Source organism: Pimephales promelas, chromosome 8 (genome assembly GCF_988280905.1).
Source record: "Pimephales promelas chromosome 8, fPimPro1.hap1.1, whole genome shotgun sequence".
In the NCBI taxonomy this organism is placed as follows: domain Eukaryota; kingdom Metazoa; phylum Chordata; class Actinopteri; order Cypriniformes; family Leuciscidae; genus Pimephales; species Pimephales promelas.
In genome coordinates this window covers 16,222,695-16,241,508 of record NC_142776.1, presented here as the reverse complement: position 1 = coordinate 16,241,508, position 18,814 = coordinate 16,222,695, and the positions used below count along the sequence as shown (strand labels likewise).

The window sequence follows — 18,814 nt, the reverse complement described above, 5'->3', positions numbered from 1 at the left end:
GGATGTCAGAGTGTGGTTAGTATGTGTGTTATAATAAAATATGTGTGTGTGTGTGCGCATGTGTGTGTTTGTAAGACTGAGAGAGAAAAACTGCAAATTCAAATCCAATCACTGTGAGCTTTAGTGGGGTTTTGCTGGCACCCAATGGGGAAAATGTTACTACGCCCAAACAAACTGTTACCGAAAGCTCATTTTTTGAGATATCATCCTCAAATTTGGAACACAACCTATTTAGATTTATGGCTTTGATTTTATTGTAGTTTTGAGTTCAACCTGATTTAAAAAATATATATTTTATATAAAATATTATTTTATAAATAATTTTCATAAACTTATACCTATATAACTTTTTTTTGGATTTACTTATTATTTTTTTATTTCAGCAATAATCTGCTAAGGGTCTTCTTTAAAATGATACCAAACTTAAGTCTGTGCTCCAAAGAGTCACATTTTTATTACAGTTTTTTGACATGGACATTTTTGTCCTCTTTTTACCTATGTGTAACATTTTTTAATTGATGCACAAGGGTTAAATCAGCTCGCAATGCAATTATTCAAATTTCCCCCAAAATAACTGTAACACTGACAAATTCTTTAATAATAAATAGACTTAACATTATGATATGCTGTTTTATTTTAAGTTCACAGGGCTTCAGACTCAAATTTGAGGGCAACACCACCTCAAATCAGAACTCACACCAAGTTATACAAAAAAAAAAAAAAAAAAAAAAAAAAAAAAAACTGGTAGCACTGGGGCTGATAATAAATCACTTGGATTAATTTAGGGTGTAGATGAAGTTAACTTTAGTTATTATTACTTATAATGTCTTAATATTAATTAAAAACAAAAGGAGAGAAAACATGTATAAGGACTTGGAGTGAAAATAGCCAATAAACATCCTACTGTTTACAATGTTTGTTTTTTTTTAAATTTTTAATAAAAAAAAAATAATAATAATTTGAATGTTTAAATAAGAGTTTTCCAACATCTTAAAATTTTTTCGTTTTAGGACAATCTTTGAAGGATGAAAAAAAAATGTGTTGATCACAAAAAAATACAAAAAATAAAACATTTAACTTTATCCACAAGTTTCCGAGGGGCGCTCCTGTAAAAAATAAAGTGGGTGAAACTTCCGGTGACGCGGCGGAAGTAGTAATATGAACTCTAACCACCGATTCTTCACATGCTCGTCCCTGGTAAATGAAAACAAAGTGGCTGAACTATCTTTGCATTGTAGAACACAGCGTCTTCTCGACATGATGCTATGATGAAGTATTTGAATGTGTAGACTTCAAGTTTACACTTCCGTCCGCGCGCGCAGTAACTGGGCGCGGCCAGTATGTCTCTACGTCACGACGAACCAGCTAATGACTCGTTTCAAAAACAATTCATTTCATAGACTCCGAGTCGACTCTCACTTTTGAAAGACAATAACTTTATATACGGTGCACTTTCAGATATAAATCTTTGCAGGGTGTTTTCATTCCCTTTGAGCTATATTCCACACCATATGAACGGTCATTTTCCAAAATCCATGAAAGGGGCTCTATAAACAATGCTTAGAGAGCATTTGTTTGTGATTTGAGTTAAACTTAAAGAGAATGACCTGTTAAGTTGGCTCTAAGTTCATTAAAACCACTATCTCAAAAGCTGAACTGATTCTTTTTTCGTATTATAACTCAATTAACTCAATTATTATATTATAACTCAATGTTTACTAATTGAAAAAAGCTGAATAATTGTCCCAAACTTAATGATTTGCTGGCAAAATAATCGATGATTAGTCGATTAATCGTTCTAATAATTGTTAGATTAATCGATTATCAAAATAATCGTTTGTTGCAGCCTATTGCATTGTTTGTGAACTGGGGATCGTCTCAGATGAACCGAAACTCGAAATTTCTACGTTTAAACATCGAACAACAATTTAAAACGAAAAGAAACAGGTAACCATCTCTTATAGCCTAATCCGTATGAAGTGCATTAGCCAAGGCTACTCCATAGGTGCGTTCACAATACTGCGAAGTGGCAAATCAGCATCTTCAACTTTATCTTTTCAGTAAAGAATGAGACAGAAAACACTAGTTTATTAATAAACAATTAAATTTCTACATTTGAAACATTCGTTACTTTTGCCGGTTCTTTGTGACAAGCTTTCGGAGTCTGCCAACTATGAATATCGTGACTCCCTATTTTGTACCAGTCAAATGTTCAATAAAGTTCTTGATTAAAACAGGAAAAAAAAAAGAAAAGCAGCAACTGTGCCTAATATTATTGTATAGCCTAGTATTTATTTTACTGTCTATATAGTAGCCTACAGCGCGCAAGGTTTTATGCGCATGCTCCAAGTCTTCTCACATTTTTAGTGCATCTTTATGGCAGAATTACAGCGCCACATACTGGTCTGGGATGTATACTACATCGCTTTGAGTCAGTTTCAGTGGTTTCGTGTACACGCAGATATTTTGAGACGCCGCCGTGTTTACGGACTTTCTTTTTAGAACGAGGAAGAAAAAATTAAAATCGGATCGGGAAAGCTATGGCTTCGTCTGGATGTGGCCTCAGAATAAAACCTGCTCTAGAGTAGTTTAGCCATGTAGCGCAAGTTACCATGGCAATGAACACAGCTGCGCATTGTGAGCCTACATTGATCGTAGAGACCATTGGTGGCAATTGCTCTACGATCAACTTAGGTTTACGATGCTTTGGGAAACGCAGCCCAGTGGGTTTATAAAAATAAAATATAAATGTATGAAAAATGAATTTGAACATTCAAGCATGAATCCTCTAGTTGACCCAAAATCAAGGGTATAATATGGCCTCTTTAAAAGCAAGCAATAAGCAAATAAATGAGTCAAAGAGTTTAGTCAGAGCATTATAAAGTGGAGAGTGTACCTTCTTAAAAAGCACAACACCATCCTTGGCAACTTCAAACTTTGAAAAGACTGCATCATCAGAGGTGATGCCAAAGGGTACGTCATCCACAGACTCTGCGGTTTTAACGAAGGCCTTGGCATCTTCAGATTCAACATCCTGCAGAGGAAAAAAAAATAAATTTAAAATAAATTTAAAAAAAAAAAAAAAAAAAAAAAACACCACTCCAAATTAGCTAAATTAGCTAAAGAAAAGAATGAGTTTTACCTTAAAGAATCCAATAACTGCAACCTCATTATCAGCAATAAGAGACTCCGTCTGCGTCACATCACTCAAAGTAGTTGCTGCGGGGCCAGTTCGTTTTTTCAGCCAGTTGACAATGTCATCAGCCTGTCGACCAGCTGCAGACAGAGCATGTCATAGTGAGACAAAAGATCCTGGTGGCACCAAGCAAACACTTACAAAGCAGAAATACATTTATAGTAAGATGCCTTTGCACATGGCCATAGCCATCTATTAGGTCACTGAGGTCCAGACCTCTGTATTTTACCGATGTGTATATAATAAAAGTTGTGAAATAAAAAAAATTGAAAATAAAAGAATAATGCACAGCACCAAGACCTTCTCATCTGAGCTGCCTTTAGTGGTCTGATTTGATTGGTCAGGTCATCTCAAATATGTTGACACTTACAAGCAGTGACTAAGTAGGCGGGGTTAATGTTCACAGAAGCTGCTGAGTGCAGTTTCCAGCACAGAGCAACACTTCAGTTACTGGTCATAAAGTGCGAGATAAGATGCAAGTAGATAAACTAAACCTTTCATATGTGTCAGTGGTTTTAGGATAGAAATGTTAAACGACCAAAAAAAAAAAAAAAAAAAAGAATGAATAAGGCAAACTAGTCCAATTTCGCCATTTTGAATTGAAAAAAATAACTATTATTTACGTGGCTCAAGTTAATAATTAGTAACAGTCAATGTGAGGGGACAAGAACGTTAACAAAGCAGTTCCATCATATTAGGCATAAGATTACTAACAAATGTTAACATTGAGAATGAAATTAAAAAACTTAGTTGCTTAGCTTTCCTTTCCTGGCTACTTCAGTAACTTGTCTTCATAAAACATCATTAATCCAGTTTACTTTCTCCACAGTCACAGACGAAAAAGAAAAGTCAGTCAAAGTCAGCTTTAGGATGGGAAGAGACAGGGCAAGATAAGGAGACGAAAAGAAAGTGATGGAGATGAGAAAAGAGCATGTATTGACAATCTACTGCCCACTGACATGGTTTTAAAGCTATTATTATACAATTATTTGCCCTCAAACATCTTAATGCACATATGTAGATCAGAGAAATCAAGTTTCTGGGGGTAGTATGCCCCCAAATCCCCACTGACAGTTTAGCTTCAACCCCAATCAAACACCTGAACTAGCTAATAAAGGTCTTACTAGGCATACTAGAAACTTATAGGCAGGTGTGTTGAGGCAAGTTGGATTATAACTCTGAAGGACAGTCTTCCAGGAACGAGTTTGACCGCTCTGAAGCAGGGGAGTCTCAAGAGAAGCCAAAGTAAATATGCTAAAGCCTGCCGCCACATTGAAGTGATTGGTTACACGGTACTTTGTGACTTCAGAAACGGCAGTGATGCGTTTGAGACATCTTTAGAACACTGCAGTTTTAAAGAGAAATTTTACCCAATGGTGTTGACTTGTAAAATTTGCACATGGTTTGTGGTATTTTTATTATGCTTAAAGACATTAACAAACATTAAAAACAATTTTCACCACATGGGGACTTTAAGGCATACATCTGATCAGTTCCTGCATTCTCTGGGAAACAAAGATTAAATCTAACTAAGCACTCCCTTCCACGTATCTTCATCCATTTATGACCACAGGGCAGGACTAACATGTCAATCCAAATGATATCACACACAGTTTCAAAGGTCTTAATATTACATATTGTTAAACCGTAATGAGTGCCACAGGTTACAGCAGGAATGACTGATGCAACATGTCAGCAATTACACTGGTTCAGAATTTGATCATGTGCTACAGAAACCCAGACGGAGTCCTTCCATCAAGGCTACAGATATAGTGACAGACTAAACTTCAGAAATACTTTTGTTCCAGACCGTTTCAGATAATTCTGCAATCCCAAATGGCAGAATTTCCAAAACAGTCTGCAGTGCAACCCCCAAGGGGTTTGTGAGGGAACTGCAGGGGACTTGTGAGTTGATAAAAAGATAACTTAACTCCGGTGCAAAATGAACCTTTGGTCTAATAAAACATCGGTACCTAGTCAACTGTTCTCTGAGATTTTTTTTTATGATAATCGAATGTAAAGAGTTTTATCTCTAAAAACTGTTTAGCGTATAATGCTACTAGTACTGTGGGCATTTACTAAGTAAAAAGAAATCGCTAGTTTATACCACTAACAAGGCTCAAAATATCCCCACACTCATACAGTAACATAATGAGGTTCCATACATGCAAAACGAAGCATTGAGAACTTTGTAAGTGTACGGACCGTTTAATAAGAAGATACTTTATTTATGGCGCTTTTCCACTTCATAGTACGGTACGGTTCGGTACGGCTAACTTTGGCGCTTTTCCACTGCATGGTACAGTACGGTTCAGTTCGGTACGGCTCACTTGTGGTGCTTTTCCACTGCATGGTACAGTACGGTTGTTCGGTACGGCTCGCTTTAAATGGTACCTGGTCTGTTAAAGTTCCAAGCGTACCGTACCGGTACTAAAATGTGACGTGAAACACTGCAGATCACTGATTGGTCAGACAGAATAGTCACTACCAGCGTTACTACTAGCGTCATTGGATTTGCGACACGAGACACTTTAAACCCGCCATCAGCCTCATTTTAAACACATTTTTCCATCTAGCAGTTAAAAACATCCACATGCCGAGAATCAGGAACACCATCCCCTCGATAGGCTCCATTGTTCCTGTGTTGTGGGTTTGAAAATGTGGCGCTTTTAAGATGATGTCATGGCAGTAGAGGCGCGCGCAAATAACGATCAGTCCCACCCACTTTGAAGGGGTACTACTGCAGTGGAAAAGCAACCGAGCTAAAGCGAACCGATCCGATCCGTACCGAGTCGTACCACGCAGTGGAAACGCGAAGCGAGCCGAACCGTACTGGGCCGAACCGAGCCGTACCATGCAGTGGAAAAGCGCCTTAAGACAGTTCACTTCGTGTATACAGGCGGCGCCATCTTTGAAAAACAGTCACGACCAGTCAAACCACGATCGACGTGCTGAGTGATCTGAACTGTATGAAGTTCAGCGAACTTCTGAACTGTAAGAACAGCGTTCGGGGATCGACTTAGAGACTATTTTCTAAGATGGCTCCTGTCTGTATACACGAAGTGAACAGTCTTTATAAAGCATATTCTTATTAAACGGTCTATACATTTACAAAGTTCTCAATGCTTCGTTTTGCATGTATGGAGCCTCATTATGTTACTGTGTGAGTGTGGGGCTATTTTGAGCCTTGTTAGTGGTATAAACTAGCGATTTCTTTTTACTTAGTAAATGCCCCCAGTACTAGCATTATAGCAATATATGCTAAACAGTTTTTAGAGATAAAACTCTTTACATACGATTATCATGAAAACAAATCTCAGAGAACGGTTGACTAGGTACCGATGTTTTATTAGACCAAAGGTTGATTTTGCACCGGAGTTCTCCTTTAAAGGTGCAAAACGCAAGTCTGAGTTTTTGCAGAAACTGCAACCAGAGGTGTGCGCGCTCATGGATCACACACACGCACGTTTGCACGAGCTGTTCATCATAACCAAAGGAGCATCACCCACACACATCTTTTGTTAGTCCTAATGAGGTAATAAAGTTATAAATCTGCAAGTCATTTAAAAAATATGAAAGGAAAGGCATTCGAGTAAATTACACACTTGTGTGTGTGAGGTGGAAACGGGGGTGGTAGAAAACTCCGTTTTTTGTTTACTTTCACTTTTTGTGCAGAAAAAAAAAAAACTTTATTCGACTATTCCTTTTCTTCCTTGTAGGCCTGAGACGAGAGTTCGAGAGATTTCCACGACGCATGCACGAGAACTGCAATCTAACTCTACTCCTTGTTCATTTCTCGTGCATGCGTCAAGGAAATCTCTTGAACTCTCGTCTCAGGTCTACAAGGAAGAAAAGGAATAGTCGAATAAGTCGTTATTTTTGTTGTTTTTTTTCGCACAAAAGTATTCTCATCGCTTGATAAACTTAAAGTTGAGCCACTGTAGTCACATGGAATATTTGAACATTTTCTTCAATGACTTTCTGGGCCATCAAGTTTCAATCCCTTAGGGTGCCTATGTGGTAGTGACCCAGCTCTCAAATTTAATTAAAAAAAAATATCTTCATTTGTGTTCCGAAAATGAACGAAGGCCTTACAGGGTTGGTACAGCATGGGGGTGAGAAATTAATTACTTAATTTTCATTTTTGGGTGAACTAACCCTTTAATCTCAGGGGGTACTTCAATTAAATATTTTAAATCTAAAGGTTTCAGACTCAGCTGACACAGGAAAAAGTTTGCAAACTTTAAGACTGACAATTGAAAGTCCTAGAACTTTTTCTGAGGCTGGTCTGCTGGAGTATGGACCATAATAAACAGCACACATCAACCAGAGCACAGGAAACGTGAGGAACTGCACGTTGAAGGAAAGGGGGAGGGGCCTTACACACAGGCTAGAATGCAGGGCTTCCAAGTACAGAATGACATGCACGTCCTAAGCAGTTAGCACTCACATTCATGGTAGACAGGCATCTGACCTGTCTAAGTTGACTTATGGTTTTCACTTTATAGTGTACGATAACAGTCAAGTTACACTTTAGCAATTCCAACCAAAACAAAGAACAATTTATATGCACACTGACATCATTCTATCTGGTTTTAAAGAAATATTGTTACAGAATTTTGAAAGCCTATTGTTTTATTTATAGATCTGAAATCCAACAAAACTTTATTTTAACATAAGGCATTCTGGTAGGACATATACCAAAAGGAGTATAGATATTGTACAGAAAATGTGCAGCTCATTACACTAACCAGAATACTCCTTGGGGTTCTCCTTCTCTCCTCCCTTAAAGAACTTGATGGTGGGATATCCACGAACACCAAACTCTTGAGCGAGCTCCGCTTCCTCCGTGGCATCTACCTTCGCTAGTCTGATGTCAGAGCCTTCAGCTTTCAGCATACCAGCCGCTTTGGCATATTCAGGAACCAGGGCCTTGCAGTGCCCACACCATGGTGCATCTGCAATAAGCAAAAAGTGGTTAATTCAATACAGCTTACATTTACTGAATGTTAGTGATTTTACATCAAGCATTCAATTACTCACAAACTACTTAGCAGCAATTTGTCTGACTGAACAGGTTAGTCGGGTGCATGACAAGAGCAAAAAGTTTCATTTGGGTGTCCAAATGCAGAGAAATTAGATAAACTGATAACTGAATAAATCAAACTAAATCCTCACTTTGGATTATGGCTTTAACAACATGCCATGTAGTAAGATAAGACCAAAGTTCATAATGCTTGAGATGAAAATCAGTATGCGTGTCAAAAACTCCTTTTTGATTGCACTGTTACGCTTTCCACTGTTCACACGAGAAATGTTTTTAAATTTCTCATTTATTTAGCTAGAAAAGTTATTATTCTGATGTACACGTCAACCTAGCTCTGTGCCCCTGTGAAGCGCCACCCATATTACACATTAACACGCCTTCGATTATGACGAAACACTCGTGGACACCAGTGATTGGTTAACTTAAGGGTCGATTACGACCATGCATCAGGATATAATTTAAGAGGGGCCAATGAATTTAGCCCGGTAGAGACACATATGAACTAACAGCCCGGATACACACAAGTTTGAGAAGTAGGATTATGAACTTATTGATGCTTGCCCATAACATGTCAAACCTCGTCTCATTTACATGAAGTGGAGGAAAATAAATGAGGGCCAGGAAATCAAAAGTCGAAAAACAAGCGAAAGTGCAAATCAGGGTTTAACAAAAACGACATTCAGAGCTTCCGATCCAAAGCGGTTATCGCCCTGAATATGTATTTGAATTTACACGTCTCCTAACTTAGATTGAATGCATTATTCGCACAAGGTTTAGCTTTCACTTTTATTTGTCAAAACAGAGTTTGAGTACCTGGCAATGACGTCTTTAAATAACTAACAGTAAGGCTACATTGCGTCCGTTTTTGTGAACGCGTTTAAAATTGCACTCTTGCTTTAGATTTAAGTAGCACAATGTTACAAGGAAATAGACTCATGAAGAGAGATCAAGTATCGTGGTTGCCACTTCTTGCCAGTTAAAATTAAGAATAAATCATAACTAATTTCACTGTTAGCGGGTTTCGTTTAGCATTTTACTCATACACAAACTATCATCGTAAAAAATGAACAACAAGTCAGACAAAGCAGGCGACTACTTACAAAACTCAACAAGCATATTTGGGTAAGTTTTGAGCGCCTCTTCGAAGTTACTTTTCTTCAGTACAAGCACGTCCTCCTCTTCGGTGATATCAGCCGTTATCATAGCGGCCAGTGCGCACACAACCAACAACTTCAGCATTTCGGATCACCTCCAAACGTGCCAGCTAATAATGTAATCGTGATAGAAACCGGGGAGACTGTTAGCGCGCTGGGTATTCTTTCACCTTTAACACTCTGAAGTGTCGCTTGAATTTTGTGTCTGCCGCTAATAACGTGGCAATGTGCGCAGGAAAAAGAGAAAGGCGCTGCTGCGCATGCGCATTTATGAGGCCGAACGCTGTTCGTGTTGAATTGTGAGTGGACCGTGCGTCTCCTAGCACCTGGAAGTGAATCTGCTCGTCTTGAATACTAATTTCCAAATCCTACTAGGGCGAATGCTTTGCACATGAATATCAGTCGAGTCCCAAAATAGATAAATAGCATGGATAAGATGCAGTAGGCATTTTTGAGGAAAAGTACTTCAAGTGTTGTTTCTATATGATTTTGTGCAGAATCCATTTCTGCCGTATAACAAGTTGTAAACATCACTGTTTTGGCATAAACAATAAAAACAAAATGGCTGCCAAAAAGCATATGTATTTATTGCAGTTTAAACATTTTTAAAGCATTTAAACCTTTTTAAAGCATTTATTATGTTTTAATGCAGTTATTGCAGTTTAAACATTAACCCTTATGCTGCATTAGGGACATTTTTGGTCTTTTGCAGTTTAATTTCTTTGACCATTTTGTCTGTTTTAATGCAAATGATATGTAATTTGGCAAAATTGTGACTTTTTGGATAAATGTAAAAAATGTGATCCAAATTTGCAAAATATGTAACACACACTGTGTAGATCAAATAGTAACACTCAGCACCATAAAGACAAAAAATGGCCCATTGAAACCTATTAAAACGTTGTTTAAATCCGAGGCTGTCATTAATACATGAAACATGATTATTGCTCAAACATCCTTTCATTTTGAAGCAAAAGCATTATATTTGCATTATATAGTGTATTCCACCATAGACATACACTAGACCTCACCTTGGGGCTCTAAGCATGCGTCAAAACCGCCGCCATCTTGGAACAGGGGTCTTGTCATAGGAAGTAGCTAGGTAAGGCTGCTATCTCTGCCTTTACTTCGAATTCATTGATGGTGGCGGACTTGTGTGCAGCGTATGATGTTCACGGATGAAATCTGAACTAGGAAGAATGTTTAAAAAAAAAAAAATTTCTTTTTGGAATCAATGATAAATTATACATGTCTGACCGTTGGAACAAACCAAAAAAACAAGAAAAGTCGCATTCATGATGAGTTATGGTGATTGTATTTCCGTTAGACCTGTGTCTACTACATTGACGCTGATGCATTAAAGTGGAGGGGCTCCCCTTTTTCAAGATGGCGGCTCTATTGACGCATTCGTTCCAATGAACTGCCGTAGCCAAGGTGACGTCTAGTGTATATGTCTATGGTATTCCACCAGATGATGTCACTACATCTTTATTCCCTATGGGTGGAAATGCACCTTATTTTCCTGGTTTCCACTAGGGGCAGTATGGAGTGCATTATGAAGCATTTTAATGGCTCAATGATCTAAAATTATGTTTCTGAGTATGTGTGGATGTCTGAGAGCAATGTGTGTGTGTGTGTGTTGACAAAAGTGTGTGTGTGTGTGGGGGGGGGGGGTAAATATAATACATGGTGTTTGTGTGAGTGCACAAATCACAATATCCTAAAGGTCATATTTTACCATTTCTGTTTACTCTCTCTCTCTCTCTCTCTCTCTCTCTCTCTCCCTCTGTGTATGTGTGTGTGTGTGTGTCAGTGGTGTTGTGTGTGTGTGTGTCAGTGGTGTTGTGTGTGTGTGTGTGTGTGTGTGTGTGTGTGTGTGTGTGTGTGTGTGTGTGTGTGTGTGTGTGTGTGTGTGTGTGTGTGTGTGCGTGTGCGTGTGCGTGAGTGCGTGCGTGCGCTTATAGCTAGAGAAAGCGCTTCTCACTGCATTGTTTTCTTTCGGTTTGATTCATGCATATTTTACGCACAAACATGAATCTTTTGAATTTTACGCATCTTTTACATCTTTTTTAGCAGTCTATGTTTCAAAGTTAATTGATAACTTTGCACGTATGAAGAGGCACAAACACAGCCATGCAGTCAGTCCTTAGACAATATTAGACAATAATAACGAAGTCTGCCTTTCATACAAGTGTGGTTGATGCAAAAGTTATAAAGGTATGCACATCTTTGGTGCAGCAATTTTAAACTCGACAAGATGAAGAAAAGCTATAGTGGGTCTGCAGACACCCATGACAAGAGGAGGAGGGGGTGCAGTTTCAGCCATAGCAAAAAAGAAAAATCTCCACTACCTGCTCAAAATGTGGCATTTCTGTAAAGCTCAACTTCAAACAACAGCAAAGTGGGCAAAACGAGTGGGTCTTCTTGAGGAAAACATTAAAAAGACGGAAGCAACCAAGAACTTGCCGGCCTAGACGCCGATCCACCTATATCAATTCATCGAACTCGACGGAAAAAAACTCGAATGGACAAAAGACTTCAATTATCTTGGCTCTGCCATTTCATCGAGCGAAACAGACATCAGAGCACGAAAAGGACAAGTGTGGGGACCATTCTGGAAAATGAAGGATGTATTTCTGTCAAAAACTCTTCCAATCAAACTCAAACTAAACATCTTTGAAGCAGCGTGCATTTCCATCCTCCTGTACGGCTGCGAAAGTTGGATTATCAACCAGAAAATGCAAAACTCACTCAACAGCTTCGCCACCAGTTGCTACAGAATCTTGGCGTAAAGAAGATGGATCGAATAAGTAACCAAGCTGTATACAAAGCCGTCGAAAAGAACCAGCTTATCCTTAGAAGAGACCCAAATGACCAAATTAACAAATATGTGTTATATGCACCCAAAGAATGACATGGCAAACAAAGCCGAGGAAAGCCACGCACATTATACCATACATACATCAGCAAACTAATCAACAATGACATGCCACCAACAGCTGACGAGATGCGAAGAGCTTCTAGTAATCGAACAGAGTGGAGAAAACTTGTGACCGACTGCAAACCCGTTTTGTTCGCAGCCGATTGATGGTGATTACATCTGTAAGGAGCATGCATTGCAATTCTGCAGCTCCTGCAAATGAGCTGAAGAATGACCCCATTTTGTTTTGAAGTTTTGATATGTTTTATGTTTATAGAATACTTTTTTTTTTTTTTGAGAAAAAGTAACAATTCATGTTCATGGCATATTCAAGACTGTGATAATCCAAAGTCAAGGGTTTCTCTTTGCATTTAGTTTACTGAAAATAATTGAATTTTTGTGTTTTTCCTCTTATACAAATCGATGGTTTCGCCACCAAAACTAATTAAAGGGTTAAAATCCTGAAATTGACTAAATTTTTGGTAGTTATGATGAGGACTGATGCTGATTAAAAGATTTAACTTGGTAAAAGTGGAAAATAATAATAATATATAATATTTTAGGCAATATTTAATATGTGGCCATTTTTGGTCTTTAACGCGCTAAGTGTCGTTTTTTTTTTAAATCTGGCATAACACAAAATCTTTAAATGCACCAGAAATAATGTTGCTGCTGATCTTTGACGTATTCAAGACTGTGATAATCCAAATCTAAAGTTTTCTCTTTGCATTTAGTTTATTGAAAATAATTGAATTTTTGTGCTTTTTCCTCTTACAAATCGATGGTTTCGCCACCAAAACTGGTAATTAAAGGGTTAAAATCCTGAAATTGAATACATTTTTGGTAGTTATGATGAGGACTGATGCTGATTAAAAGATTTAACTTGGTAAAAGTGGAAAATAATAATAATATATAATATTTTAGGCAATATTTAATATGTGGCCATTTTTGGTCTCTAACGCGCTAAGTGACGTTTTTTTTTTTTTTTTTAAATCTGGCATAACACAAAATCTTTAAATTCACCAGAAATAATGTTGCTGCTGATCTTTGACATATTCAAGACTGTGATAATCCAAATCTAGTGGAAAATAATAAAAATATATAATATTTTAGGCAGTGTTTAATATGTGGCCATTTTTGGCCCTTCATGCACTCAACGGTGTTAAAAATCTAATGCAGCACAAGGGTTAAACTTTAGAACTAAACTGTGCATTCTCAGAATATTTAAACATGTAAACAATGAAAAAACAAAATTAGCATGAAAGGGACGGTTTTTAATGTTTAAATGGCTGCTGGGACTCTGAAATTTCAACAAAATCAAGCAACAATACGCACAACCGCCACATCCGGGAACTTAACTGTCAATTTTTTCCCCGCCCCCTTTTGGAGGGATAGACTTCAATACAAAATAACGGCAAAACAACGTCCGTACACAGCCGATAGGCGTAAATAACTTAAGAAATCACTTATATAAAACATGTCAAGTAATTATATGTCCACCCTGCCTGCCACAGAGCTGTGTACGGACGTTAGTTTTTGCTGTTACTTTGTATTGAAGTCTATGGGGAGTCTACTTTGTTTTCCCCCAAAAGTGGGCGTGAACCTATTCAGAGACATTCTATGACGCAGCGCCAGTGTGTGATCAAATTCCAAAAGTTATTAGTTCATACAAGTATCATTGGACTTTCTGCATTTGCAGGATGTAGTGCATGGATTAGGCTTGCAGCCGCATCGGGCTGTCTTGCACCCAGTGGTGCAGGCACAGGTGATTAACTCCTCACAGGCATCTGGAACTGGGGGTAGTGACATGAGTTGAGGAGTAAGGGAATTCCCCTCTGTCTTCCATCCCATGGTTTCAGGGGGTGGAAGAACTGACTGCTGCAAGTGGGCCTGCCGCTAGACCAAAGCCTGGAAGTGAGAGCGCTTAATGCACTCAAAAAAATGATGTGTTGGCTTTACTTAACTTTTTTATATAAACAGGTTCCACCGGTTCCACATAACTGGGTTTCGTTAAACAAACATAATTTGTTCATGTATCTTCAACATCATGGAAGTCATTTCAAGCCACCCAATTAAACTCTGAGCTGAGCTGAGTGTTAAATGAACACTGAAGCAGTGTTAAAGTTAATGAGACAATTACGTGAATAATTGAGTGATAATTGAGTGTCTTTTAACATAATCATTATATGTTAAAACACAACATCTTGACACTTGGTCAGGTGGAACTGGGGATTGAACCACCAACTTTCAGATTTGTAGACAACCTACATGAGCCACTGCCACTAGTAAGTTTACCTTATGGATTATAGCATTTAGCCATTTCAAAGGAATCCAAATGATCAAATCAATGAAAAAGAAACTTCTAAAAAACAAAGTAGTTTATGTAGGCACACAGCGCCGGCCCGAGCCTTTTGGGGGCCCTAAGCAGAATTTGATTTGGGGGCCCCTCCCACGACGCGGAGTCACCTGTGTTTGACGATTATTGACATAAATGTCACGCAAAAATGATACATTATAAATGAATACACTGAGGTTATGTATTAATAAAAAAATAGATGCCTACTTAAATAAAAAAGTTTGAAAACAGTCTTAAAACTGTCTCAAAACATATACAATAAATTATTTGCTAAAATTATGACAAAACTGAGAAATTAGAAACGTAAGAGCAATGATACTTTGGCCTATCCTCATGGGACCCAGGAATAGACTTTTGTCCACTGTAGTGGACATTATATTTTAGTGTATTTCTCTGACACCATGCATGTCACATTTTTTTTTCTGGATGTCCTGTAAAGAGCACATTCAGGGCAATACAGAGATACCAAATGTTTGGAGGTTTCACCATGAAAACAACTTCTCCTTGGTCTTTAAAAATGTCTAACATTAATTTAGTGATCAAATGTAGCACTCTTATTGAAATATGGTAATATATTGTAATTATAATTTAAATCTAACTACTTTTCAAATTGTATTTCATCAACCAACATCTCATGAAAATGTTATGGGGTTTCAAATGAAAAAAAATGACTTTCCGTTACAGGGCATTGATTTCATTCATGTCCACTGTAGAGAACATCAGGACATAAATCATGTTTATCAGGCATTCTGGGAGACATAACAAGTGAATATGTAAATAAATTATACGTCAATATTCTTATGACATATTAGATATTATTATTAAAATGTTGCTTATTATTATGCCAATGCTTACACTTCTTTCCTCATTAAATGTTGCTCCAAGAACGCATTAATGTGCAAATTAGATACAGTGTATAGATACTTTGCATTGAATGGGAATATTAATTTATGCCAATTTTACCCATATATTGCATAAAGTAAATTGGTCTATCAATTAATTCCATTATATCTTTCATAACATAGTTGATAATCATCTTTATACAAATTTTAGTTCAAAAAAATCCTGAAACCCCAAAATGTATTGGTGATTGGAAAAAAAAATCCCATTGTTTTTGCCTACACATTGTATGTCATTTAATTTTAACAACTGAGTCCTGGTGTCCACTACAGAGGACAAAGTATTACATTATGAATAAAATATAATTTTTCAAAAAGGTTTTTTTTTTAACCATTTGTTTATTATGCTCTAAACAATGTGATAACATGAAAAAAAACTAAATTAAAAAAAAAAACTTTCTGAGTCTCAGCTATTGTTGAAAACTAAAAATATTACTAGCCTATTTCTCAACTGTCTCAATACAGAGTAACTATCCTCAAAATCTTTATTATTGTTATTATTATTATTGTAACAGACTTTGTTATATAGTACATGACATAATCAACACAGTCTGTTACTATAATACCGGTTATGATGTTCTGGCGCTCGTTGTATGTGTGTATGCAATGTATTTTTCCCCTCGGGGCTTGCCGTAGATGGGTTGTGCGCACTTGCTAGGCTACTGGAGTGTCGCGGGTGTTTGGAGATCTGATGTGTAGTATAATAAAGTGGAGAAGAGTTCAAACTGCTATGTTTATTATTTATTCAAACTGCTACCCTTACACCTTGAAGGATAAGTTCTCCTGTGGGCTATTTTCTCCAACTTAAACCGATACCGTGACTAGGCGCAGTTGCGCACGAATTGTCTATGCACGCGCGAGGTGTCTAGAAGATTATGCGTATGACTTAAACGCTGGCAGACAGAGCAGCAGTTGTAACTTGTAGGCAGGTATATTGACCATTAAATCAGAATTTTGTTGTCTTGAACTATTCATTCAGTCATATTCATTCATTCATTGATTTATGTCACTTGTTTAAGTCATCTAAAAAAATAAAAATACAAAAATAACCTCGTTTAGGGGGCCCCCTGGTGGCCAGGGGGCCCCAAGCAGCCGCTTAGTTCGCTTATGCCTCGGGCCGGCCCTGTAGGCACACACAGACATCAAGAATCAGCCTGTGAATCTCAACAGTGGTGACTATTATAAAGCATGTTGCAGTGCATTCTGGATGCCACCAATAAAAACTCATTTATGGCTCCCATCATGAATTGCTGCATGAATAAATAATGAGCCTATGTTCAGAGGTGATCTGTTTATCACCATTGCCGAGATCCATACGCTAAATATTGATGTCTGTGTGTGCATGCATACAAATACTTTTTGTTTTTATGTTTTTTTTTTTTATTATTAACTTTTGATTGATTAACTCAGAAATTTGCTTCTGTTGGGTTTAGTGATTCAGGTCAAATGACTGTGATATAATGATACTGTTAATACACAAACATCCACAGATCATATTTTCTAGTTGATTATCTGGCTGTTATAGCTCAGATACAGCAGCCAGACAAAATATAAAGTTAATAATGTGGGGGTCAAGAGCCCAACTAAAAAAAACACTCTTCTCCATAATGGTGACTTTAAATGGATTTAAGTGGATCCTTATTCAGGACATATTGAACTTTCTAAAAATGTGATATAACAACTTTTCCTGAAAAATGCCTAAAGGGTTACACAATCTTGGAGAATTTGGACCTGACTATATTATTTACGCAACGTGACCAACCGCTTGGTCAAACAAACATGATGGCCAGGTCAGCTGCCGAACTACGGTAAGTATACGTGATGGCCAGTCAACTGGGGAATTAATATGCACGCATAAGTTCCGCATTTTACGCAAGGCTGCTCTTCAGTTTCCGGTTGGGAAGATTTAAAGCGCAGGAAAACCGAGGAAAACAGGATTATGGCAGAGTCTTCAAAATTTACTGTCCTCCCGTCTTTGAAACAAAACTTTAATACGTTTAGATGTAATTTTATATATAAATATGTTTATTTAATATAATACACAAAGAAGCATAAACAAAATGAGGGGTGTTTGTTTTTGTGATTAACGTTTCTTTAGTATAGCCATAGAGCATAAAAACAAATTCACGATCGGCGGAAGTAATCCAGCATCATAGACGTCCAGCATCCAGACCTTCACCAGAAATACTCAAAAGGCTCAAACTGAGCTTGATGATGTAGATGTCACGTGAGCAAACTGACTGACAGTTGTAAATCTTTTAGTAGCTGTGCCAAGACAAATTTTAATCGTGCACAGAGACGGCGAATCGCGACCTGGAGCAAATTTTGGTAAGTATTCTGATTAATTACTTTGTCATTTTGCTTCTATCTATGCCATGGGCTGACTTTAGACAGTAAAAGATTGCCTGCGAGACTGTGCGAGCTTCTCCTCCTGTCTATACGGTAACTTCTCTAGTGTGCGACACAATTTTTAGCCTATTTTTACAAGAACGGTTTCTACGTGGCCATAACGTAACATACAAAGTAATGGAGCCTTTTATACATTGTCATGTTTCTTTAGAAATAAATAATGAATAAATGGAGTCTTTGGACGCCTCAGATGTAAAGTTATTTGCTGTCAAAGTGAAGCCAAAATGAATGGGAGTCAATGGGATGCTAACAGCAGGTGATAGTACGCTACAATGGCGGCCCCGGAGGCAGCTTCAGCTTCCGGCTGATGGATTACCTCCTTGAGTGTGTCAGCGTGACAGAAGTTTGACGCGGTCGTGTGGTGAGAACAAGCAACAGCCTGTAGTTAAAGCGCTGCCGTGGTGCGTTGTGATTGGTTGAGCGGATGTATCGCATTTTGCAGAAAAGGGAGACTGGCGTTTGTTGCGGTTTGGAAAGAAAGGGAGAAAACATTACATAATAACACGGCGGATATCGCATTTTAGGTAAAATTAAACATTGACTTTTCAAGACCGACCAGAATACAAAACAGATTTTTGCAGTAACTAATTTTTTTTTTTTTTTTTAAATGGCGTTTATCGCGTTTTGGAACCAAACTCTTCATATATAGTATATGGGGTGGGCCGTTATCGGCGTAAACGTGCTGCGTTAAAGTGAGACTCTTGTCGGCGATAAAAAAAATATCGCCGTTAATCTATTCTCACAGTTGAGTTGGGAGCTGACTATACCACACAAGCTATGATGACTTCCACTTTGATATTTTAGCGCAGATGTAGTCGAATTGCACTGTAAGG

At 37.8% G+C, this 18,814-nt stretch overlaps 1 protein-coding gene across 1 annotated transcript in view; it reads right to left on the bottom strand.

Annotated features, from left to right (window-relative positions):
- Nucleotides 1–9,653, bottom strand: part of p4hb (prolyl 4-hydroxylase, beta polypeptide) — a 32,693-nt gene extending 23,040 nt beyond the window's left edge. Inside the window, exons 1-4 of the mRNA XM_039682012.2 lie at nt 9,344–9,653; nt 7,948–8,154; nt 3,143–3,276; nt 2,897–3,034 (exon numbers count right to left, since the gene is read on the bottom strand). Coding sequence (XP_039537946.1) covers nt 2,897–3,034; nt 3,143–3,276; nt 7,948–8,154; nt 9,344–9,482 — 618 coding nt within the window. The 5' untranslated portion in view covers nt 9,483–9,653. The remainder of the gene's footprint in view (nt 1–2,896; nt 3,035–3,142; nt 3,277–7,947; nt 8,155–9,343) is intronic.
- Between the last annotated feature and the right edge of the window lie 9,161 nt (nt 9,654–18,814).